Raw genomic sequence first — 25,952 nt, 5'->3', positions numbered from 1 at the left:
TATGGAGCTGACTCTTGCCTGGGGTAAGAATACCTTCTTTAACAGTATCTATGATCAGCCCCAAGTACTGTAATCTCCTTTATGGTTTTAAGGAGGATATTTCTAGGTTGAGAACCCAGCCTAGGAATTCCAGGTAGCTTAGGGCTGAGATTAAACTTTGGTTTAGACCGGTGACTGACTGATCTACTAAAAGCAGATCGTCTAGATAGGCTAGGATAGTTATACCCTGAGCTCTTAACCTGGCTAGAGGAGGCGCCAGGATCTTTGTGAACACACGCGGTGCTTGTGGCTAGACTGAACAGCAGAGCAACAAACTGAAAATGATGATTTTCTACCTCGAAGCTTAGAAATTTCTGATGAGCAGGAAATATTGGCACGTAGAGATTGGCATCAATCAGTCTCAAAGATGCTTAAAATTCCCCTCCTTGCAGAATGGAGACAAACGATCGGATTGACTTCATGCGAAAGGAACGGATATTCAAGTGCCGGTTCAGATCCTTGAGATCTAGAACGGGTCTTACCTCCCCATTCGGTTTTGGAACTGTGAAGAGGTTTGAATAAAACCCTGAACCCTGCTCTTCTGTGGGAATCTCTGATATCACCTTCTGGGACCAGAGATGACCCAGAGCTAGAAAGACTTCCTTTTCCCTGGATGTCTGAGAACATTTGATTTTAAAAGACGGGGAGATGGGAATTCTCAAAACTCTAGTTTGTAACCTAGAGAAATTGAGGAAGCCACCCATCTGTCTTGACATTGTTCCTGTCAGATCCTTGAAAATTGTAGAAGCCTCCCCCCCCCCTCCCAAGCGAGTGGGGGCGCCCCTTCATAAAGAGGCTTTAGTATTTTGCTTTGCAGGCTTCCTGCCCCAAGTCCTCTTTTGGCCCTGGGACTGCCCTGAGGTCTTCCTCTTGAGCTCGACTGTGGAGGCTGTCAAGACTGTCTGGAGGCAGATGCTCCTGGCACTGGAGAAGATGCACGTTTAAAAAAGGAAAAATGCTTAAACTTTTTCACTGGTAAAAAAAAAAAAAAAAAAAAAAAAAAAAAAAAAAAAAAAAAAAACTTTTCCCTTTAGAAATCATTCGGCTATATTTAAATCGTCTCCAAATAACCATTCACCATGAAATGGGAAACTGGCCAAGAGCTTTGTACACGGCGCTTCGGCTGACCAATTTTTCAACCATAGGACTCTGCGTGTATGTACTAATCCTAGCATAATCCGTGAGGCTTGAATAGAATCTTTCGTAGCATCCACCGTAAAACATTCTGATATGCCAGCCCTGCTGATGAGGAATAATCTTAAGTATCTCTACAAACTGGTCCTTTATGGACTGAGATCCTGAGAATAGCCGCAAGAGCTGGCTGCACCACTGGACTTGCAAGGGAAATGTTCTTAAAAAGAAATACCAACTTTTTATATGTTGGATCCTTTAACATTTGCACATTGTCTACAGGACAAGTGAGGTTTTTTTTTACCAAGGCGATTTCAGCATCGATTGCTGGAACCCCCCCCCCCCCTCCCCCCATTTCTTATAGAATTCTTCCTATAGTATAGAAAACTTTTTGGGAGGAAAAAAACTTTATCTGGGTGTTCCCACTCAGAATACATCTTTTTTTAGCCATGAATGGATAGGAAAGGCAGCCCTTGATTGGGAGGCTTTAGTGAGCCCTAACAAGGTGGGTTCATCAATAGACTGCGCTACAGGCAGCAAAAAAGTTGAGCAAACCAACTTGGTAAGGGACCGTGTACCAGCAGTCTTTCTTGTGAAACTGCATTAGGATCCTCGGAAGAGGAAGATATCAGCGTCTTCCTGATCTTTTGGAGGAACTTCCCGATAACCTGCCCCTTAGTATGAGAGTCCTGAGCACTGGATGGGGATCTGCTACGCTTGGACCCACTATGGGAAGCGAACATTGCATCAATCTTCTGTTCTAAACTTAAAATGGTAGAAGAAAAAAAACTTTTTTTTTCTTCAAAAAAGTAAAAAAAAAAAAAAAAAGTAAAATAAATAAATAAATATATATATATATATATATATATATATATATATATATATATATATATATATATATATATATATATATATATATATATATATATATATATATATATATACACATTTAAGTGTCCAGTGCTGCTGCAACACCAGTCCCCCCCCCCCCCCCCCCCCCTGACCGGCCAATGTATTTAGGTTGTCGTAAAATAATCGATCCTTTAGAACACTTTCAGGTGTTCCTTGTCTTCCCCACCCCCCCCCCACCGCTCATAGTCTGATGCACAAAGCAGAGGCACTACCAGAAGGAATGCATACACTGCTAGGGCTATAGTCCAGCAAAATTGCTGCTATTGATGCCCAGCCTGAAGCAGTAACAATGGGTCAAAGGAAATGCCTGTGTCAACAAACCTGATAATGCCAACCCTTTCGCTCTTGTGTCTCTACACAGCCTGCAGCAGCACACAGCGTGCGTTTAAAAACTTGCCTTCACGTGCACCTGGTGTCAGAGAACGCCGACAGCCCCGCCCACCGTGTTCCCTACTGCACCCCCCCCCCCCACCACCACCACCACCACCTTTCAAAAGGAAGGGTTTTCCTGTGCAAGTGGCGGACTACAGGTCCTCAGACCCAGAGAGAGCATAGGGGGGCAACAGGCGGGGAGACAAACCCCCCTTAGGCTTACAGGAGGTGTTCGACTCCTGACAGCGCTGTTTCCAGCATGAGGCGGTGGGTGCTCAATACAGCCCCCAGTGGTGACACATAGGCATGATTACTATTTTTAAAGGAGACATTCATAAGAAAAAAAAATCAAAGAATTTCTTAGAAAACTTCACTTACCTTTCCCGCCGCATGGTTTTGTGTGTTAAACTAACAGATCCAATCTTCACCCTTCACGGTGGGTTCTATTAAACCTTCAGGAGCTGGGGATCCTCAAGAAACCCACTATCCTGGACGTGCAGCAGCACCCTGCCAGTAAAACTTTAAGGCCTCACTACCAAAAAGTACTGGATCCCAGGGTCCAGCTCTCTAAAAAGAAGCATGCACAGGCAAAACTGTTTATTTGGATATGAGGCCTGGGTACCATTTATGCTGGCCAAAAAGAAGAAACTTTGAATGGATCCGGTCAGCATGGCTAGCCCCAGCAAGGATTGCTCCAGTGGAGCTCAGCACAGCTTTACTTGTGACCAACACCTTAGACACTTGCGAAAAAACTGAGGTACTCCCAGTAGTGGGAGGGGTTATATAGGGAGTGCCAGTGTCCATCACTCGAAGGTGGCCTATAACTCGCATAGTAACTACTATGGCTCTGTGTTCCCTGATGTATGAAAAGAAAAATCAGGAAAGACTTCAGGAAATTATAAAATGTACAGTCTAGAGGAAAGCAGGGAAAGGGGAGACATGTTGAAACCTTTAACTCAGTTACTGCCACAGACTTATGCCAAAGGTTGGTGGCAGTGGGTTTTGTGCAACACTCCTGGCTACTATAGAAGCTGGAAGTGTGTACACACGCCACAAGCCCACTGTTTGCTTTCTATCAAGCGTGATCCAGTGGCTGTACAGCCGTCCCCTCACTTTGTGACCCGCAGAACTGATCAGATGGCGCAATGTTGAAAAGACAACCTCCACATCCTTCAGAGAAATTTGCACTTTAAACCTTTAAAGATAAATTTACCTTAAAAACAAATGTATTCACCAGTAAAGCCCGCTCATCCTTGAAGAGGAAAAGCAGGCTGTCACTTGGTGCAAGTTAATATAGCAAGAGCAGATTCACACTGTTGCTACTAAAAGCACAATGCTGGGTGATTCTCTTGCAAAATAAATGAAAAAACAAAAACAAAAACCACACACTTAAATTGACAGTAAACTCTGGCTTATAAAAAAGGAGGCAATTGGACTTCCCTGTAAAAAAAAAATAAAAAAAAAAAAAAAAAAAAAAAACAAACAACCTGTATTTTAAGCGTACAGTACATGGGCAAATTTATATACCAAAGTTAGACTCATACCTTAAAAAGGAGAAGTCCAGCCTAAGCTTGTTTGACCGGACTCCTATGAGTCACAGGAGTGCAATTTGTTTTGCACTCCTGTGACCAGTTTTCAGCAGAGAGCAGACTTCAGTCCGCTCTCTGCTGACGTTGCAGAAATCAGTCCAGGCACCGCAACATCCCGACAATGGGAGTCTGGATCCGCCAGGCGCCTGGACTGATACCAGTCTCAGCCTCCCAGCGAGCCGCTGAGAGCCTGAGACGGTCGCTCCCCGCCCCTCCACAGCTCAGCAATCAAGTGAGCGTGGCAGTGCAGAGCGGAGAGCTGCTGATTGACAGTCAGCAGCTCTCTGCTTGGGGAGCAGTGAGAACCGAGCCATCAGTGGTGTTTGATCACTCGGTTCTCAGTGTAGAGGCACTGGGGGACAGATGCAGCATCCACCTAGGTAAAGTATGATGGTGGAAAAAAACAAACCCATACTTGTCTTTTTAAAAAGGCAGGGTTTTTCAACTAGGGTTCTACAAGAGGTCCCCAGGGGTTCCGCCACGATCTGTCAATCTCAGACAGCCAATGGTTGGCCGTAGTGCGTGGTTGCCTGCTGGCCCCTCCTGTCAATCCCAGGTGCTTGTATGTGACATTACCTGGGAAGTGGGTGGTGAGGAACAGCACACCATGAAGACCGATTACAGCCTAGCTCTGCATGAGAAGGAAACTGCTGCAAGGATCCTGTTCCCATATAGCAGGTTAAGCAGTACAGCGATTGTACCATCTAAACAATCCCTCTTTATATGCTGAAAAAAAACCTGGTTGATCCTGCCTGGTCCTGTAAACCCCCCCTCCCCCTTAGTGTGCTGACCTACAATATCATGGTCAGCTTACAAGCTTCCGTCATCCTGTTTTCCTCTATTCCCCTTCCTGTCAACTCCTGTGAGCCGATCTCTTCACCGTCCCTCCCTCTGAGTGGAGGGATCTCTGTGTCCCATGATGTACTCAAAAGGCTTTTACAGGCAAGTATAACATAAAAATCCCATTTTCTCTTTTTCATAATCATGGGAAACAGTCAGGCTAAATTTCATTACCTGCTGGGACATCCCAGAGCAATAGCCTTGAGGGGAGGGAGACACCCTGCCAAACAATAGCCATCAGAACTTGTACAGCAGCCAGCAGTACACTGCGGCCGAAAGCCGGATCCTCGGCTGCTCGAACATCCACTTGATAGAATTTTGTGAATGTATGCACTGAAGACCAGGTAGCAGCCTTACAAATCTGAGCCACAGTTACCCAATGGCGAAAAGCCTGATCCTCGGATCTCTGTAGATCTAGACGGATAAACCTTGATGGCCCGAACAATGTCCAAAGAATGCAGCCTCTCTTCTGCCAAACGAGGCCGAGAGAAAAAAAAAAAAAAAGGCAAAATATCATCCCGATTTAAATGAAAGGCCAACACCACCTTTGGCAAAAAGGAACAGGTCGTAACACAACACTGTCATGGTGAAGGATCAAGTACGGTTCCCTGCACGAAAGGGCCAACTCCGTCACCCTTCTAGCTGAGGTGATAAGATAAGCTAGCCTTCCTGATGGCTGTGTGAAAGCAAGGTCTAATGGAATTTCCTTAAAAAGGCTCAAATGGTTGTTTCTGTAACAGACAGCACCAAGTCCCAAGGACACATAGGTGACCTAATGGGGGAAAGCAAGCGAGCTGCCCCTTGCATAAAGGTTTGGATCAGTGAATGGGAGGCTAAAGGCTTTTGGAAGAATACTGATAGGGCCAAAACCTGACCTCTGATTTTACTCAAAGCCAAATTTGATTTCCACAGCTGACTGTAGAAGAGAGAAGCCTCCCAATCACATTTCTGAGGTTGCCATTTTCTGGCTTCACACCAAGCAATACAAGTCTTCCAGACCTTATGATAAATCTTCCTAGTGACAGCTTTTCTAGCATTCACGAGTAGACACCACTGGTCCCAAGATGCCATGGTCCTTTAACATCCTGGCTTCAATACCCATGCTGTCAAATTTATAGACTGTAAATGGAGGTGGAATATAGGACCTTGAGACAGTAGATCAGGGCAGCGTGGAAGAGTCTATCGTCAGTCTCAATCTCCAGAAACCAGGGCCTTCTGGGCCAGGCTAGTGCCACCAGAATGACTGGAACCCCTTCTCTGAATCCTGCGCAACAAAGGTGGAAGGAGAGGGATTGGAGGGAAAGCATAAACCAGGGAGTACTGGTTCCATGGAACTATCAGAGCATCTGCTCCAATTTCCAGAGGATCCCCAACACTGTCAAATTTCCTGGAACACCTCTGGGTGTAGGGACCATTTCTCCCGGGCAGATTTGCTGGCAGCTGAGATAATTTGCCTTCCAGTTCTCTACTCCCAGGCTAGTGTTTAGTTCACCTCCTTCAAAGCTGAACAACTCCTGGTACTGCCTTGGTGGTTTATATAGGCCACTGCCGTGGAATTGTTAGACTGAACCCTAATGGGGCAGTCTTGAAGCTCCACCGTCCAGGACCGCAGAGCCAGATGTACTGCCCTTAATTCTAGGACGTTGATGGGGAGGGTCTGCTCTGTCTCTGACCATTTCCCCTGAGCTGCAAGCAAGTCTAGGATCCCTCCCCAGCTTGGGAGACTGGCATCTGTAGTGATTACTCTCCAAGTTACCGGGAGAAATTATTTTTCCTTCCGCAGGTTCTGATCCTGCAACCACCAGTTTAGGCTTAAGCATGCCTGAGGAAAAAAAGCACACTTATTCCTCTGTTCCAAGCCGACAAAATGTCTTGTAGTAAAGGCCGGGGATGGAACTGGGCATAGTACACTGCCTCGAAGGATGATACCATCCTCCCTAGAAGACTCGGAGCAGAATGGAGGGTTGTCTGGTGCCCCTTACTGACGCACCTGATCCTTCAGGGCACAGATCCTTACGTGTTTAGAATCAGACCTAATTATCTTAGACTTTGAACTGGTCTCAAAGGTTAACCTTTCGGTATTTTATAATCCAGCCTAAGCTTTTAAAATGCCTCACTGTGTATATTATTCACTGTTCTAGAGCCTGTACTGCGTGATCTGAGGTCGTCCAGATACCAGAGCACCAGGATCCCTTGGGCCCTTAAAAAGACACCGTACTGGTGCTAGGACCTTTGTGAACACCTGGGGCAGCTGTAGCAAGCCCAAAGGGTAGAGTCACAAACAAAGCGACGTTCCTCTACTGCAAAATGTAGGAACCTCTGATGAGGCTGAAAGATAGGTACGTGCAAGTACACGTCCTTTATATCGATGGAGGCTAAAAAGTCTCCCCTCTGGAGTGAGGCTACTACTGAGCGGACTGACTCCATTAGAAAGGACTGTATCAATAGATACTTGTTCAGGGACCTTTGGGTCCAAAATGGGCCTTGTGTTTCATTAGGTTTCTAAACCGTAAACAGGTTTGAGTAAAACCCTTTCAAATACAGGAACCTCTACAATCACTCATTGATGCACTAGATGTAGTGCCTGAACCAATAAGTTTTGTGGAGGATCCGAGGGAACACTGGATCTTAGAAACTTGAGGGGGAACCCCCCGTAACTCCAGCTTGCAACCGCAAGATATAATTGAGGTGACCCACTCGTCCTGAATTGTTGGTTTTCCAAATGGCCGCAAAGTGCAGCAGCCTTCCCCCCCACCCAATGGAGTGGGGGTATCCCCTCAAAAGGAGGGCTTGGTTTAGAATTTTGGACCCAGGGCCTTTTCTGGCCTTTTGTATATATTTGTCCAAGTGATCACCGAATAAACATTCCCCATGAAACCTGCCAATGACTTTTTACAAGGAAGTTCGGCTGACTAGTTCTTAAGTCATAAAAAAAAAAAAAGTCCGCGCATATGTACAGACAAGAGCCAGACGAGAAACCTGCTGTATTGAATTCTTTAAGCATCATCAACAGCAAAAACAGTGTTTGAGGAATATCTGTCTTACTTTCAGGCAGATCATCCTCCTGTGGTTAGGCCTATTGGGCCGTTTGACCTGATCGTTTACAGACTGGCAAATACCAATTGCTGCAACAGCTGGCTGAATTGGCCAAAGAAAAGGAAGCCTTTAATACTAACTCCAATTTCTTGTCAACAGGGTCTTTCAAGCAATGTGCGTTATTTACCGGACAAGTTAAGTTCTTGTTTAAGGAAGAGACTGCTGCATCTACGGCTGGCATGCTCCATTATTTAACAAACTTTTCATCCGTGGGATATAAAAATGGAAAAACTTTTAGGAGGCAAAAAAGTCCTGTCAGGATGTTCCCAATCAGCATACACCGCTTGTTCCAACAGGGGGTGTAGCGGGAAAGTCTGTGAGATCTGAAAAGGTTTCAAAGATCCCAAAGAGGACAAGAGGGGCTCAGTCACCTCTGGAAGAGCCAACTTAAAGGCAGAATGAAATATTTTGGTCAGAGTCAGAATCAAAAGCCTCTGCGACTGAGAGGCAGACAGACTAGATATATTCTTATCCAGATTGCTTGGAAGCAGACTTATCTGCCGGGCACTCCACCAAATCCTGAGCTTTCAGCTCTACCCCATCCTCAAACCATTCCTGCTTCAGACTAGGAGACTCTGGGGAAGGGGGGATCAGTCACGCTTCCTGCCACCCTGCAGGATGGAGGCAATCATGCCAGCAATCCCGCGCTCTAACCCGGCTAGGGCTGAGGACAGTTCATCCTTCCTGATAAAGGGTGAAGCAGCAGCATTGACTATAGGCACAATACCAGATAGGTGCAGCGGCTCAGATTGCCTGGGAGCCTCTGGTCTTTCAGGGGATACAACACTAGGGATACGACTAGGTTCATCAGGAACTACTGATGACATAGGTGTGCCCTTCCCTATGGTGTTAGTCCCACTCTTTTTGGAAGACATTAAATGCCGCATACAAAAGAGTACTTGGGTGTAGTTAAAACACCTCAGAAGGGAGACCCTTTAATAGGGCTCACCAAGCCCTTATACAACAATCCTCCTAAGCACCTTTAGCCTGCCAAGCAACACCTGGTGACTCACGTGACAAAGGTAAGGAAAAAACGAACCACTGCAAATGTCTGTTCAGAGCCTGCTCTGTGTCCCACAGCTGCCTTCTGGAAGCACCACAAGCTTGGCCTGCACAGCTTAAATAAGCTGGGTGTGCGCCGGAACGTTCTATGCGCGTTTGTGACTGTATTTGCGTGACGCAAATTTTCGTATAAAGATTAAGGCTATGGCACATGTGCAGCAAAGCCACATGCGCCACAGCCGCCAAACGGCACTCTTGCGAACAAACGTGCGTCATGGCGCACCATCGTCCACCGTCATGCAGGTAAAAAACAGCCAGACAAGCAAAAACCCACAGCTAGCCCAGAACTCCCCCGTATGGTCACTGCTTACAGGTGTCCAGCCTTTAGCTAGCTTGACTGATTGTTACAATCATTGTGACACCCACAATCAAAAAAGGGGTTTCACTTACCCGTCCAGGCGCAGATCCACTTAGGAACCTGCCGTGAAGATTGGACCCTTAGCTTCTGTCACTTGGACCTTCAAGGAGTGGGTACCCTTACATGTTTAGGGTCCACTCCCTTGGACCTGTACAACACCCTGCAGAAAATGACCTAGCGCTGTAGTATCCAGGATTTCCACTCCGCAGGGTCCAGCGCCAAGAGGCCACGTTACTGGCAAAACCGCGCAGGATCTTGAGTCTTCTTTACAAGGCTCAGGTACCATTTATCTAAGCATAAAAGCCTGTGTCACATGGATCTGATCGGTCAATCCCTCGATTTTTGAACCGTTTGTGGGACTAGAGACCTGGAGCTCAGAGAGCTCAAACAAACCATGCCATCAACCTTGCTGACACTGGTAAAAAAAAAAAAACACACCTAAAAGTACTTCCTGTATGGGAGGGGTAATATAGGGAATCGCTTCCTGTCTGAAGACCTTTGGTCTAGCAGTGTCCATTCACCCAATGATGGAGTAAAACAAAGCAGGTATTGAATTAGCCTGTGTCCCATGATGTATGAAAAAGAAATACCTTATTTCAGTGAGTTTCTGGCCATTCACGTGACCTCTGGCCGCTCTCCTCCCCCCCATAACAGGCAGGCGGCAACTCTTGTTCTGGGACAACGTCATGAGACGTCCCAGCCTCACCATGCTTGCGTGCCTTCATGTGCTACACAAATTTGTGCATGGCTTTTTTTATTTTATAGGAAATATGTTTGCAATATATTTGATTAAACAGTTATTTGGGAAAGTTTACCGATATACGTACATACTGAGTTTGATTGAAAGTTGACACTTGTATGTTTTTTAGTTGCCTATATTTGATATGTGTAGGAAGCGCACCTGTGTATATCATTTCTATGGGTTGTGTACTCCAACTTTCTGGGTGCTGCATTTAAGTTTACACCAATCACAAGGAATATTTTCACATTTAATAGAGTAAAAGCGACCCAGTCTAACAAATCAAGTATTCTTTTACGGTACATGGATGGCCAGGTGTGTCTGCGTCACTTACATAAGATGGCACCAAGATGAAGGCTTAAAGATCTGCTGCTGACAACTTGATGCCAGATAACACAGCATACCTTCAGAAGTCTAGTTGAGATCATGCCTCGATGGGTCAGGGCTATTTTGTTGGCAAAAGGAGGACCTACGCAATATTAGGTGGGTGGTCCTAATGTTATGGCTTATCAGTGTGGATGTAAAGGTAGCCGCAATATCAATGGAGTTGCAAGCCACCACCAGTAACTAAGCAGCTCTTGTTCCTACATCCAGCCTGTAGAAGTCAGGAATGCCTGGTATTCAAGTTAATAAAGCATGTAGGAGGATTTCGGTGTTCCTGCTGTTGCAGAGCGCCATCTCCTGGCAAGTAATTAAAATTTGCAATATTTGATATTTATGAAACTAAAATTTTCCATTTTTTGAGCTGCATATAGAACACACCCTTTAAAGTCCAACTCTGCAAAATCTAAAAATTCACCCTTGGCGGTGGGGCTGCAGGCACTTGTTTATTCTAGGGGGAAGAGAAAAAACAAAAACATTTATCCAATACTGTTTCTCTGGCAGACTATGCTCCCCTATGCTCTGGCAATCAACTATCTCTTGAAGTCATCAAGTCTAATGCACGGCTAAGGACCCTACAATAGTCTTGATCACATCAGGAGCTTAGCCCGCTTGAGAATGAAAGTCACTGCAGGGACCAAACTAGCGTCGTGGAGGAGCTAAGGATTGCACAAGTAAACCTACTTTTCCATGCCCCCTAGACCCAAAAAAGCAGGTAACCCATAGATTTGTGGATGTGTGCAAGTGGAAAGATAGCCGATTCCACTAGTCAAATACCTAGAGCAGGCAGGGATCACTGAAGAAGTGGCATTTAAATAAAAAAATAAAAAAAGGGAGGCTGTAAAATGGACAGCCACAGCCTGGTTTCTTCTGCATCACTACAGAAGTATGAGCCGACTGGGAGGAACCACAATGTGAAGTTGCAACAAGGTAATCTACTCATCAACTGGCACCTGCAGAGGCCAGGAAACAGCAAAAAGGTAAGTAGTTATGTCTTTTAACATGCATTTAATTTTGTGCTAGCAACCCTATGCTGGCAAGGGTAAAAGTACAGGAAAGTGAAGGTCTAGGTTCCACTGGTGAATATATATATATATATATATATATATATATATATATATACACACACACACACACACATTTTATATATAATATATAAATTAAAACAAAAACAAAACAAAAAACGACTCACTTTGTAAAATTTCCTCAAGTTTTCTTTTTGTGTCTGGTTGATCACAGTTAGAACTCTGGCGATGGACTTGCGAACAACACGACTGAAAGAAAGGACATTATAGTTAAGAAATGTGGAAAATTCTCTAGTCTTGTGGTGTGCCTAAAACAGATCAACACAAAAGTTGTGTTCTACATGATTAATCTTTTTTGTACCAAGCTTTCACAGTGAGCCCTGCGTGAAGCACCAATCTCTACTTGCCACTTTTACCCTCTTCCTGCCCAGGCCAAATGTGCAGATTTCAGCACTGTCACACTTTGAATGACAATTGTGTGGTCATGCTACACTGTACCCATATAAAATTTTTATAATTTTTCTTCCACGTAGAGCGAACTTTCTTTTGGTGGTAATCACCACTGGGTTTATTTTTTACTAAATGAAAAAAAAAAAAGTGTTTGGGAAAACACGTTTTTCATAGTTTGTAATAAAATTTGGCAAACAGGTAATTTATCTCCTTCACTGGTGGGCACTGATAATCAGGACACTTTCACACAAGCCGGTTAGACTAGACAAAGCTGATTACGTGGTAAAGGGCTGCTGTGATTGGCCCTTTATCCCGATTTGTGATGAGCCGTGTCCAAAGGACGCAGCAATCAGAGCACTGGCCGCAGGGGGAATGCTGGTAGCAAGACATGGGAGGACATCTATGTTTGTAGCTGTCTTTCGGCTATAGCGTGGGAAGTGGTTAAAGCTGAAGTCCAGTATCTTGGTCCAGCTTACCCAAGTACGTATATCTAGTAGTTCAATTGATGTGGAAGCTGAAAATCACAGAGACCCCAGAGAATAAAATGAAGATCTTTGCAATATTGTGTCACACCATTTGTGCGGCAGTCTTTTTTTGGGAAAAAGTCACTTTTTGCAAAGAAAAAAAAAAAAAAAAAAAAAAAAGAAGAAGAGTAGTTAGCCTTTTTTGTATAAATGTGAAAGATGTTTTACGCCGAGTAAATTGATACACAAGTCATGCTTTAAAAATGCGCACACTTGGAATTGCGACAAACGGCACGTAAAAATCTCCATAGGCTGCGTTTTAATCCTGTTTTGCAGGTTACCCGTTTAGAGTTTAAGATGAGTTCTAGTGCTAGAATTATTGCTCTCGTTCTAACGATCGCGGCGATACCTCACGTATTTGAACATCGTTTACTTATGTGGGCACAACTTGCACATGCGTTCGCTTCTGCATGTGAGCTTGAAGGGATGGGGTGCTTTAAAAATGTTTTGCTTATTTTCTTTATTTGTACATTGTCCCTTTAAAAAGTTTTTTGGATCACTTATATTTTTATTACAAGTAATAAACATCCCTTGTAATAGAAAAAAAGCAGGACAGGGCATCTTTAATGCGAGATCTGGGGGGGGAAGCGCCCCCCCCCCCCTTTTTTTTTTTTTAAGGCCAGAAGTGACGTTTGACATCGCTCCGGTCTGCCATGGGCATAGAGTCAAGTGGGCACCATCTTGCCCTCACTCAACTTCCTTGCCCATTAATCCAGACGGTTGGATAATTTGCCGCTGCCGGCATTTCCGGTAAGTGGGGAAAACTACTGGGAAGCAGAAAAAAAAAAAAAAAAAAAGCAAACTTAGCAAAACAGTCTTTATTTTTTCTTTTACCACTTCAGCCCCGGACCATTTGGCTGGCAAAAGACCAGAGCACTTTTTGCGATTCAACATTGCGTCGCTTTAACTGACAATTGCACAGACGTGGCTCCCAAACAAAATTAACGTCCTCTCCCCCCCAATAAAGCTTTCTGCGTTTTTTATTTTTTGCGCAAACAAAAAAAAAAAAATAGTAACAATTTTGAAAAAAAAAAAAAAAAGCATTTTTTACTTTTTGCTATAATAAATACCCCCCCCAAAATATATATAAAAAATTTCTCAGTTTAGGCCGATACATATTCTACTTTTTTTTTTTTACCAAAATCGCAATAAGCGCTTGATTGGTTTGCGCAAAAGTTATAGCGTCTACAAAATAGGGGATAGTTTTATGGCATATTTATTAATTTTTTTTTTTTACTAGTGGCGGCAATCAGCGATTTTTATTTCAACTGTGTCCTAGGGAGTGATACTAACTGCGGGGGGGGGGGGGGGGGGGCTATGTGTGACACAACACGGATCACCGCTCCCAATTACAGGGAGCGTGATCAGTGTCCTGTCACTAGGCAGAACGGGAAAATGCTTGTTTACATCAGCATTTCCCCGTTCTTACTCTGAGACAATCGCAGGTATCCCCGTGGACATCGAGTCCTTGGGTCCCACGATCACACTCACCGAGCTTTCGGCAGGCGCGCCACCGGCAAGCCACTTTTTAAAGGGCAGCGTATAGGTACATTAATATGCCTGTACGTGCCCTTCTGCCAAAGTATATCGGCATGAGCCGGTCGGCAAGTGGTTAAATAAAAATTTTGATCCGAGTCTGATGATATTTACCAAATTCAACCTCTAATAGTAGATACAGTATCTCTTCTGTCTGTTATTCTCAGAGTGGATTAGAGATTTTGCTCCCCAACCATATAGTTGGTTATTTATATTTACCACTGCACATAGATATTTAAGAATAAATTGCCTTTTTTTTAAAAAAACTTTACATATTAAAGTGATTGTAAAGCTTTGATTATTTAAAAAACAAAACTACTAACGTATACTTGCCACCACTGTGCAGCTCATTTTGCACAGAGTGGCCCCCGAACACCATCTTCTGGGATCCCTCGGCAGCTCTAGCTGCTACTCCCCGCATCAGATAACCTCCTAGGAGAAGCGCTCTGCCAGGGGCGCTCCCAAGTCAATAATTTGGCATCCATAGCCGCCGAATGTATGACTCGGCCCTGGGTCATTGGATTTGATTGACAGCAGCGGGAGCCAAAGGCTGCGCTGCTATCAATCTAGCCAATCAAGAGTCGAGAACCCCAGGCAGAGGGACAGCACGCCCTAGACGTGGGAAATTCCAGGGCTCAGGTAAGTATAAAACGGGGTGGCTAGGGGGCCGGTCACTGCCAGGTGTTTTTACACCTTAACCACATGCTGACTGGGCCATACCCAAAAGACTACCAACAGAGCAGTCAGCTTATTCTGGGAGGGCGTCTTCACACAATCGCCCCCTGCAGCGCGCAACCAGAAAGTCAGTTCATCCGTGCCACACATCAGTGTCTCACAAAAGTGTAATAGGTAGTCAAATTAGATTTGAAATGTATGTCCCTGATGGTGCTCCCTGCATGTGGCCAGGCTGTGTAAAAGTCTCACAAGTGTGGTATCGCCATACTCCGGAGTAGTAGAATGTGCTTCGGGGTATAATTTGTGGTATGCATATGCTGTGTGAGAGAAATAACCTGTTAATATGACAATTGTGTGGGAAAAAAAAAAAAAAAAAAAACAAACAAAAACCTTCATGTTGCAAAGAATTGTGGGAAAAAAAAACCCAAAACTCACAATGCCTCTTACTAAATACCTTGGAATGTCTACCTTCCAAAAAAAGGGGTCATTTGGTGGGCATTTGTACTTTCCTGGCTTGTTAGTATCTCAAGAAATGATAAGCCATCAGTACATCAGGTGAGATCAATTTTCAGTGATTGCCACCATAGCTTGTAGACTCTAAGTGCCGGTTCACACAGGGGCGACTTGTCAGGCGACCTAGCCGCCTGACAAGTCGCCTCCCGTTCTGTACAATGGAACCGTTCTAATAGGAGCGACGCAAGTCGCTCCGACTTAGAAAAAGGTTCCTGTACTACTTTGGGGGCGACTTGAGGCGACTTGCATAGACTTCTATACAGAAGTCGTTTTGCAAGTCGCCGTGGAAGTCGTGTGCAGGTCGCCTCGGTGAGGCGACCTGCAAGTCATGCCGCCCCTGTGTGAACCGGGGCTAACACAGATCAAATAATATACACAGATTTGGGTTATTTTTAAAAAGGATATATGTGGCAGTATAAATTTTGGCCAAATTTTATGAAGAAAAATTACGAATTTGCTAAATTTTATAACCGAAACAAAGAAAAATACCTTTTTTTTTTTTTTTTTTTTTTTTTTTTTTTTTTTTTTTTTTACACATTTTTCGGTCTTTTTTCATTTATAGCACAAAAAATAAAAAACCCAGTGGTGATCAATTACCACCAAAAGAAAGCTCTATTTGTGTGAAAAAAGTGACAAAAAATTCATATGGGTAGCATGTTGCCTGACTGAGTAATTTTCATTCAAAATGTGAGAGCACTGAAAGCTGAAAATTGGTCTGGTTAGGAAGGGGGTTTAACCACTTGCCGACCGCCTCACGCAGATATACTGCGGCAGAATGGCACGAGCAGGCAAAGTAACGTATGGGTACGTCATTCGCCTCCCCCCCCCGGTGCCCGAGGCGGTCGGCTTCGCAACAGGAGCGATCCATGCTGAGGGGGGGAGGCCACTGATTCATGGCCACCCCCTCGCGATCACTTCTGGTGAATGGAATGCTTCCTCTGCTTCTGAACTGTAAACAGAAGCAGAGGAAGTGATGTCATCTCTCCTCGTGTCGGTCTTTTCAGTCTGCCACGTGAGGAGAGAGGACATCCAAGTGCACCAACACTACACATACCAGTAGAACACGCAGGCACACTAATCACCCCCTCCCACTCACAACCGTTTTTTTTTTTTTGTTTTTTTTTTTACTGATTACTGCATTCGTGTCATCTGTGACCGTTATAAGTGGTAGGCCCCTTTAGGTCTAGGGTACCCCCCTAACGCCCCCTAATAAAGGACAGTCAGGAGCTTTTTTACCTGTGAGTCACCACTGTACCAGTAAATTTAGAGACCAAAATGTCAAAAATCGAAGGTACAGTAGTGAAGAGGCCTGCACGTTTCTGAGCATGACAGATAGTGAAGAAGTCACTCATCTGTCAGATTCAGGCTCAGAATACGATCCTGTAGACTGCGGCTCCATAACAGATAGCTGACGACAGTTGTGGTCCCTGCCAAGGTCAGGCGTACCAGACCACAATGTTCTTCTGTCGTTGAGGTGCAAGAACTGCAGGTCCCTCATATGGAGCAGAGAAGTACTAGTGCCGCTCATCCTTCTGGTGAACTGGCAAGCACCAGCGGCCTAGTACACCCTGGTCGTAGTCAAACTAGCACTGCAGTAACACTTGGTGACGTGGTGAGTCCCATAAGCGCAGTTCAAGCTGGTGAGGGAGCAAGCACAAGAAGTGTCCTGCTGCCACTATAAAGACAAACAGGCCCGTCGTGCCCTTCCTGCTGCATTCGCCAATCCTAATTGGGAACCCACCACTTCAGCAGCACCTGTACTTCCCCCATTCACTGGCCAACCCAGCATTCAGGTGGAAACAGTTGATTTTACATCACTTGATATTTATTCGCCGTTTTTCACCAAAGATCTCTATACATCTATTGTGGACCAAAGCAATTTGTATGCTGGTCAATACATCGCCACAATTCCCTAGTCTTCCCTTGCCAGAGATCAGAATCTGTAATTGGTTTCCAAACTTAAGCTCTTTCTGGGCCTATCCCTCAACATGGGCATAACTAAAAAGAGTGAGTTGCGGTCATATTGGTCCACTGACCCAATTTCACCATATGCCCTTGTTCTCTGCCTCCATGACCATGGTACGATACGAGCAGATCTTGCGGTTCATGCATTTCAACAATGAACTCTGTCGTCCTTGTGGAGACCCTGAATACGATCAGCTCTATAAAATTCAGCCCCTCGTAAACCACTTCAACCAATGTTTTGCAGACTTGTTTACTCCCCATCAAGTTGTCTGCATTGACGAGTCCCGGATTAAGTTTTCTGGCCACTTGTCATTCAAACAGTACTTTCCAAGCAAGTGTGCCAGATACGGGGTCAAGATGTATAAGCTCTGTGACAGGGCCACAGGCTATACATGTAGTTTTATGGTTTACGAGGGCAAAGATATTCACTTAGAGCCGACAAACTGCCCCGACTACATAGAAAGCGCTGGCAAGATTGTGTGGGACTTGGTGTCACCCTTATTCGGAAAGGGGTACCACTTGTACATGGACAATTATTACACGAGCGTACTACTTTTTAGCCACTTGTTTGATCGTCAGATTGAAGCACGTGGTACCGTGCGACCTAATCTCTGGGGCTTTCCCCAGCGGCTTGTAGATTCCCATCTTAAGCTGGGGGAGAGAGCCTGCTTCAAGTGTAATAATTTGCTTGCTGTGAAGTGGAGGGATAAGAATGTTTTCGTTCTTACCTCCCTTCATGCAGACACGATGGTCCAAATTCCTACAGCGACTGGTGTGGTGGAGAAACCCCTCTGTGCCCACGAATATAACCAAAATATGGGAGGGGTGGACCTCAACGACCAATTGTTGGCGCCGTACCTAGTTGCCTGTAAGGCCAGACGCTGGTACAAGAAAGTGTCTGTTTATTTCAATTGGCTTTGCTGAACGCTCATGTGCTATACAAAGCTTCAGAAAGGACTGGGTCCTTCCTTAAATTCCAGGAAGAGATCGTCAGAGCCATTCTGTATCCAGATGGTGCTCCACCTCACGTTCCCAATACAAATGCAGTAAGCTGGCTGTATGAGAGGCATTTTCCTTATGTCATCCGAGTACCCCTACCCAACAAGCCCCCCAAAGAAGATGTCGTGTCTGCAGCAAGCGTGGATATAGGCGTGACACCCGCTATTATTGTCCCTCCTTTCCTGACAATCCTGGTCTTTGCATTGGTGAATTTTTTGAACGCTACCATACCCTAGTTGAGTATTAGCATAGGGTACAGCACTGCCCAGACTAGGCACACTTTCACAGGGTCTCCCAAGATACCATTGCATTTTGAGAGACCCGAACCTGGAGCCATTACAGTCACAACAGTTACAAAAAAAAGTAAAAAAAAAAAAAAAAACAAGTATATAAAATAAAAAAAGCCAAAAAGAGTTTTATTGTTCTCTCCTTTATTGTGCTGCTCTTTTTTTACGGTATTCTACTCTATTTCTATTCTGCAATGTTTTATTAATATGTTTTATCATGTTTGCTTTTCGGGTATGAAATTTTTTTTTTTTTTATAGTTTACTGTGTTTTATTGTTAACCATTTATTCTTGTTTTCAGGTACGCCACATTCAGCTGCAGCGCGGATTTATTTATCTTGACAGCAACAGCGTTTGCTCCCACGATACATAAAGCCGTGACTCCAGCACTGTCGGAGGCGATTTCACCACTGTTAAAAAAAAAAAAAAAAAAAAAAGAGCATATATGCTGAAGTATGGGGGCAGCAGGGGCGGAGGAGCGATTTGCTCCTAACTTCTGCTATATCTATACATCTCTATTACAGATTGCGTTAAAAAAAATGTTTTTTTTTTTTTTTACTTTTTTTTTGTATTTGCAGGTATGGTATGTTTTACTGTATGTTTTACAGAAGAGCAGGTTCATGGCCACTCTGTGAAAAACAATCACAGCGGAGGCAAGTATGATAGGTTGTGTTTTTTTTTTTTTTAAATAATTAATCTTTAGTGTCACTTTAACCCCTTGATCACCCCACAGTGTTAACCTCTTCCCTGCCAGTGTCATTTATACAGTGATCAGTGGATATTTTTAGCTTTGATCACTGTAATAATGTCACTGGTCCCAAAAAGTGTCAGATTTGTCCACCGCAATCATAAAAATAACTGATCACCACCATTACTAGTTAAAAAAAAAAAATTATATAGAAATGCCTTAAATCTTTCCCCTAGACAAATTTTGTTTGAGTACAATATCGCACAACCGCGCAATTGTTAGTTAATACGGCACTGCATCGCTTTGCAAAAAATAAATAAATAAATGGCCTGTCATTAAGGGGGTAAAACCTTCCAGGGATTAAGTGGTTAAAGCATAACAGCTGATTTTTTCTTCTTTTAGTTTTCAATAGAGGGGAGAGGATTAAAACTCCTGTCAGTGCCTCCGTTAAGGAGATCCACCCTTTATTTGTCCTATTTACTATTATCATTGAAAGTAAAAATCCCACATTTTGGGTTTTTTCCCAGAAAAGTAAAGTAATTGAAGGGAAATCTTCCAATGGGGACACTAGTCCTGGTGACCTAGGGGTCCCTAAGAAATTCCCTTAATTTGCAGGGATAATCTCTCAATTCCTGTTTGCCTACGAGACAGGAAGTGAAGGAAAATCCACACCCATTTCTGGACTAACTCCTTTTTAACCATGTTCTCAACCAAGAACTGATTGATGTGAATAGTTCATGAAATCTCAAGTTACTCACATTTTGGACAGCTTAGAAGCAGCTCCTCCCGTCACCTTAGCAACTCTGAGTTGTGACAGTTCAACCTTGAGGTCATCCAACTGTTTCAATAGCTCTTCCTTCTTCTTACCACGCAGGTCTCGAGCCTTAATTTTCGCCTATAAACAAAATGGAATTTTACTAGTTAGCATTATAAAGCTACACATTTTAAACTAACTACTGTTGCAAAGCTTTACATCACAACCACTGGTTGCGTTTACATTTACATTTCCCAGAACAAAATCATTTGTGAGTAGGATATTATCCACTTCTTGACTGCCCGATGTAAGCAAAGCGACATACCCGTATGTCGCTGCCTACTTTCACCCGCTGCGATCGTACACAGTGGGAGCCTCTCAACAAGTCCCAGCCAATGATTCACAGCTGGGACCTGCTGAACGGCCGTGCACAGCCTAGAGCTCTGTGTTGACATTCAACACAGAGCTCTGTGCACAGGCAACAATCTGTTTCTCATCCCTGCAGATCAATTAGTAAAAGCAGCAGATTTCACACACATTACCCATAGTTAGGCACACATTTAATCCCCTGATCGCCCTTCCTAGCCAGTGTCATCACTGTATTAACGTCACTGGTGATATGTCAGAGGCAGTTCCCCCCAACGTCTGTCCGATTACCCACCGGACTATTGTAGTCCCATTATGAATAATATATATATATATATATATATATATATATATATATATATATATATATATATATATATATATATATATATATATATATATATATATTTGTAGGCACCAACTTTCACGCAAACTAATCAAGATAGCTTAATGGGAATTTTTTTTTCTCAAAAAAAAAAAAAAATAATATGTAGAACACATTTCAGCCAAAACTTTTTATTGGATATATTTTATAGCAGAAAGAAAAAAAAAAAAAAAAAAAAAAAAAAAAAAAAAACAGCGGTGGTCAAATATCACCAGAAGAAAGCTCCAATTGTGTGAAAGAAATCAAATTTTGTTTGAGTAAAGCGCAACAGGACTGCACAATCGCCACTTAAAGTAGCGCAGTGCCAAATAGCAAAACATGCTTTTGCACAGAGCAGCCCCAATTCTCTTCTCAGGTTACTCACCGGCACGCCAGGCCCCTCTTCGGCGTGTGCCCCCACAGAAAGCCACTTTCAATGGAGGCACCCGTGTGTACTCGCTCCCAAGTCCCGCTGCTGCGTCCATTGACACAAAGACTTGGCCCTGCCCCTCATTCCAGATCACAGAATTTGATTGACAGAAGCGGGAACCAATGGCTGACGCTGCTATCCATCGATGTGCATGAGCGCATCGGCTTCTGTCGCTGTTTCTCTCCTCATTGGACATGTCCAATAAGGAGAGACAGCAGCAGAAGCTGTCAGGTAAGGAAAAAAAAAAAAAAAGAGGAGGGGTGTCTAGAGGGAAGCTGCAGCACAGGTTTTTACCTTAATGCATAGTACGCGTTAAGACGAAAACCATTAATGGATACAGTGACCTTTAAAGAAAAAAAAAAAAAGCATTTCTTTTTGCACGTAAAAAAATTGCAGTTATTTAGAAGTCTCTAAAGCATTGCACCCATGATCAGCAGCTTGCAGGTGCAATTTCAGACTCCTGCAGATTGTGTGTAAGGGCAGGAAGAATCATTGAACTACCATTAGCGCCCTGGTAAGTTCACTGAGAACTACAAACTGTCACCTGCCATGGCTCACGATAGCTGCAGCTCTACCATTCACAGAACTCTGCTCAGTTAATAACAGGTTATATGGGTTACCATTTTACTAAAAGTAAACGTATCTTTTAAATAGTTCATCTGGCCCAATCAAATGATTTCCATGTCAGAATGTTTTGGCCACTGGGGTTGCTGTAACAGACCAACTTAAACCGTTTGGCTGTAGTTCAAACAACCTCCCCTCTGCTGTTGGATTTAACAGTTCATAGCTCACCTATGCCATTCAGGAGAAGCCTTGTATTTTAAAATTACAAGACTTCCCCTATATGGATGAGGTGAAAATCATAAAGCCATCGCTCCCACCGATCTTGCCTGAAATCTTGTCAACTTCTAGTGCCATCTACCTATCAGTTAAATCTCCAAGGACTACTAAAACTTTATTAGAGAGGTTGAGATGTTCTGTAGCCACACCCTAGGGTTACAAAGCTGCCTTTACATATATATTAAAGTGAGTGTTGTCACCCTAGGGCAGAAAGTGTTGCTGGCAAAAAGGTAAAGGTAAAAGTGAAGGTGTAGGAGCCAGGAAAAAAAAAAAAAATGCATCCACTGCATCTGAGACCTGTTAACCCTTTCATGATTAAGCCTATTTTTTAAATTTCGTGTTTACAAGTTAAAATCCGGATTTTGTTAGAAAATTACTTAGAACCCCCAAACATAATATATATTTTTTAGCAGAGAATCTAGAGAATAAAATGGTGATTGTTGCAATATTTTATATCATACAGTATTTGTGCAGCGGTGTTTTAAACGCAAATTTTTGGGAAAAGGGACATTTTCATGAATTTTAAAAAATCCAAACAGTAAAGTTAACCAAATTTTTTGGTATAATGTGAAAGATGATGTTACGCCGAGTAAATAGATAACAAACATGTCACGCTTTATAATTGCACGCACTCGTGGAATGGTGACAAACTACGGTACCTAAGAATTCCCATAGGCAACGCTTTAATTTTTTTTTTTACGGTTACCAGGTTAGGAGGAAGTCTAGTGCTAGAATTATTGCTCTCGCTCTGACGATCGCGGCGATACCTCACATGTGTGATTTGAACACTGTTTAACACTGTTTGCGAAAACGTCCAGACGAAGCTACGCTGATTATTTAGCGAAACACGTTGACGTCACAGCGGTCATGTGACGCCAGCCGAACGATACGCCCCATACAAGCTACGCCGCGGGATAGGAGGCACGGGCTCCATCACCACTCGGCTACAGACTACCGGCTCTACAAGCCCCGCACACTCAGCGGCTCCGTTGACAAGAGGAGATCATCCTATTACACGTGAGCTGCCAAGGGGCCGCTGACGTGAGGAGACCTGGATGAGTGTATGGACGGAACAGGAAGCCCCTATCAGTTTGCAAGGGTGGTAAAGTACTGAAGCCCCATCTATATTTATTCCCTTTCCTCCTATCCCATCTCAACTGAAGTGAATACTAGCAATTGCTGGAAAGAATGTGTCACTAATCAACTGCCTAAATGTTCAAACGGAAAGACTATTGCAATGTCATTTGACTTGATGAGTAGAATTTTGAAGTGATAGCCCTTGGTGACTATATAATTTTATCCTATTCTCTCTGGACAACATCATACAAGGTTGCAGGATCCGATTTGAATATTCAGTTTATATTATGACTTATGGGACATTTGTGCAATAACAGCAACTAGAAGGTGCTTGAAGTTCAGGGCAATACCAAAAATTCCCATATAGCAGTATTCCAATATCCATGAGACAGCATAACCTATCATACCCATCTTGCACACCATCTACCAGATAATCATTGATATCATGTTCCAGGAACCCCCGGGGGGCCACTCCCAGTGACATTGTTAGAAATCCCGTTGGGGATAATAGAATCTGGGATTTTTCCCATTTTCTCTTTTTCATATACACCTATGCGATTTTATTGCACCTCAATTTCACTGCGAGTGGCAGACTGGTGTCGGGACCTTCTGTGTTGTGGTTGGTTTTATGTTTTTGGTGTATGTTTTTTCTTCCTTCTGTAAGTGTTCACAATAATTGCTTGCTTGGGTGACCGTTTGTTGGCAGCATCCGGCGAAGCTTGCAGTGTGTAGCTGTTTTCATCTAATATAGGTGCATATTAATGAATTTTTAGCACGTTCCAATTTGGAAAATAAATTCTGAAATTTTATAAATGCATACCTAGATGTAGACTATATGTTGCCTAAGTAGCCACTTTTTGATCCCAGTAGTGATACTGGGGTTCGCTTTTTCTTCATATGCTCAGTCCTTTGGCTATAGCAACATTGTCATACTGTGGTAAGCCTTATTTGGGTATACATAAATTACCATGGTTATGTTTTTAGTTGGACCTGGTTTTCCTTTTTTCTCCCCTTAATTGCATCCACTCACATGCTGCCGCCACGTCCCTTACCTTGTGACAGAACCACATCACCAGCCGTCCCATTAAATTGAATGAGACCGTCGGTGAATCAACAGCGTGTCAGAGACAACAGTTGTGCTTCAAAAAATGATGATTTAAATCAAATCCACCCTGATACAAATAAAACTTATGTAGGAAGATTTGTTTCATCTCTATCTGAAGCTGTTCACTTCACTGGGTATATGTAAGGGTTTATATCCACTTTAAAGTGGTTGTAAAGTCATTATGTGTCCTTAGTAGAATCCCCTCTGTTATATCCTGCGATATAGCTCAATGCTTTAGTTTTATAAAAATGATGCGGCACAATACCTTATTTTGAAGCGCCACTGTGCAGTCAGCTGATGTCCAGGGCTTTCCTGCCCCACTCCAAGGACTGCGGTTCCCTCTGACATCAGTCGGGATGAGAGCCGCAGGTGATCACGTGACCGCTCAGCAGCGGTCTTCAATAAAGGCATTTTGCCTCATAATTTGTATAAAACAAAGGCAGTGAGCGATATCACAGGATATAACAGAAGTTTCTACTAAGGACGCAGTTATTTTACACAGTACAGTAGCAGGGGAGGAGACGGCACACACACACACTCAGACAGGGAGGGAGGGGGAAGAGCTGCATGACAGAGGCACGTAAACTGACCATGGTGTCAGGGCTCAGCCACCATGATAAACCATGTCAGTTTTCAAGGGGAGGGCAGACCCAGGCAAGATCAGCCAGGTATCTCCGGTGATAGAAAGGGCCAAATTACACAGCACACGCACTGTGCTGTATAACATGCTTTAACCTTTTCCCACCGGGAGGGCGTACATGGAAGTCCTCCCGTTGCAGTGATTATACTGGGTTGATGCCTGCAGCTACAGGCATCAACTCAGTATCGTTCTCTTCAGCCAGTGATTCCCTGCACCGTAAGGCTGCAATTGTGGGCACGGTAAAGCTGCAATTATGGGCAGAAGTCAGGTCTAGCCACTCGCTTCCTCCTTCTAAAAGTAAAGTGATTTTCAGTACACTATACAGTACAGGCATTTGTATAACACTAAGCGCTGCAATAACAAATGTAGTGCTGCGCCTACTCACGTTCAATGCTCGGCCTAGTTAGGGTTACCTACACTGCGGTCATGGAAGCTGACAGAGGAACCCTATGACATGTTTAACACACTCCAGAAACCTGCTACTATGGCTTCTCAAAGTATACAGAGAACGCTTCTGACTGCAGCCCGCCTATTAAAAACAACACACTGCTCTCTGCTACAAAGCACACGGAAGACAAGGCCTCCTTAACTATATCAGGACATACGAGCCACACTGCCATTCATCGTTCTGCTAGGAACACGCAATACAGCCTGAAACTCACTCCAGGAACTGTTCCCCCTCTCCCAGCACTAAGTGATCGAGCGATGAGACTCGCATCCCGAAGGATTATACAGGATTACACCGGAGCAACTTATTCCACTCACCATTGTCGTCGCCAGCTGCAACAGGAAAGGGAGGAGATAACGAGGATCGGAGTTCTTCCGGGTGATGGACAGTTCCAATTTGAGTGGAGTTAAGGGGAGGATGGGACAACGTTATGGTACAGTCCGAGCGGGGACTTGGGGCGGGATTTGGTTCTGGTTCTGTCAGTGTTAGGTAATGGAGTTTGACGTACGGTTATTTGTAAAATGTGTATAATATCTAGTCTATCATGTACACTGCTTATGAACAGAGCATTTTTTTTACTTTCACTATGGCAAAAACCTTGTCTTAACGTAACTACTTCAGCCATTATGCTGTTTTCGTCGTATAATGTATACTTCAGCCATTATGCTGTTTTCGTCGTATAATGTAATATGCAGCCTTTTGCTGCCAGAGCTGTTTTTTGCACACGTTCTTAAAAATAATTTTAGACA

General features: G+C 43.7%; 1 protein-coding gene across 1 annotated transcript in view; it reads right to left on the bottom strand.

Moving 5' to 3' along the window:
• Window positions 1-25,624, bottom strand: part of RPL35 (ribosomal protein L35) — a 32,821-nt gene extending 7,197 nt beyond the window's left edge. The window contains exons 1-3 of the mRNA XM_073600358.1: window positions 25,521-25,624; window positions 19,938-20,074; window positions 11,712-11,793 (exon numbers count right to left, since the gene is read on the bottom strand). Coding sequence (XP_073456459.1) covers window positions 11,712-11,793; window positions 19,938-20,074; window positions 25,521-25,523 — 222 coding nt within the window. The 5' untranslated portion in view covers window positions 25,524-25,624. The remainder of the gene's footprint in view (window positions 1-11,711; window positions 11,794-19,937; window positions 20,075-25,520) is intronic.
• Between the last annotated feature and the right edge of the window lie 328 nt (window positions 25,625-25,952).

Source organism: Aquarana catesbeiana, linkage group LG09 (genome assembly GCF_042186555.1).
Source record: "Aquarana catesbeiana isolate 2022-GZ linkage group LG09, ASM4218655v1, whole genome shotgun sequence".
Lineage (NCBI taxonomy): Eukaryota > Metazoa > Chordata > Amphibia > Anura > Ranidae > Aquarana > Aquarana catesbeiana.
The sequence above is the reverse complement of the archived record's forward strand: the minus strand, read 5'-3'. Positions and strand labels throughout refer to the sequence as shown.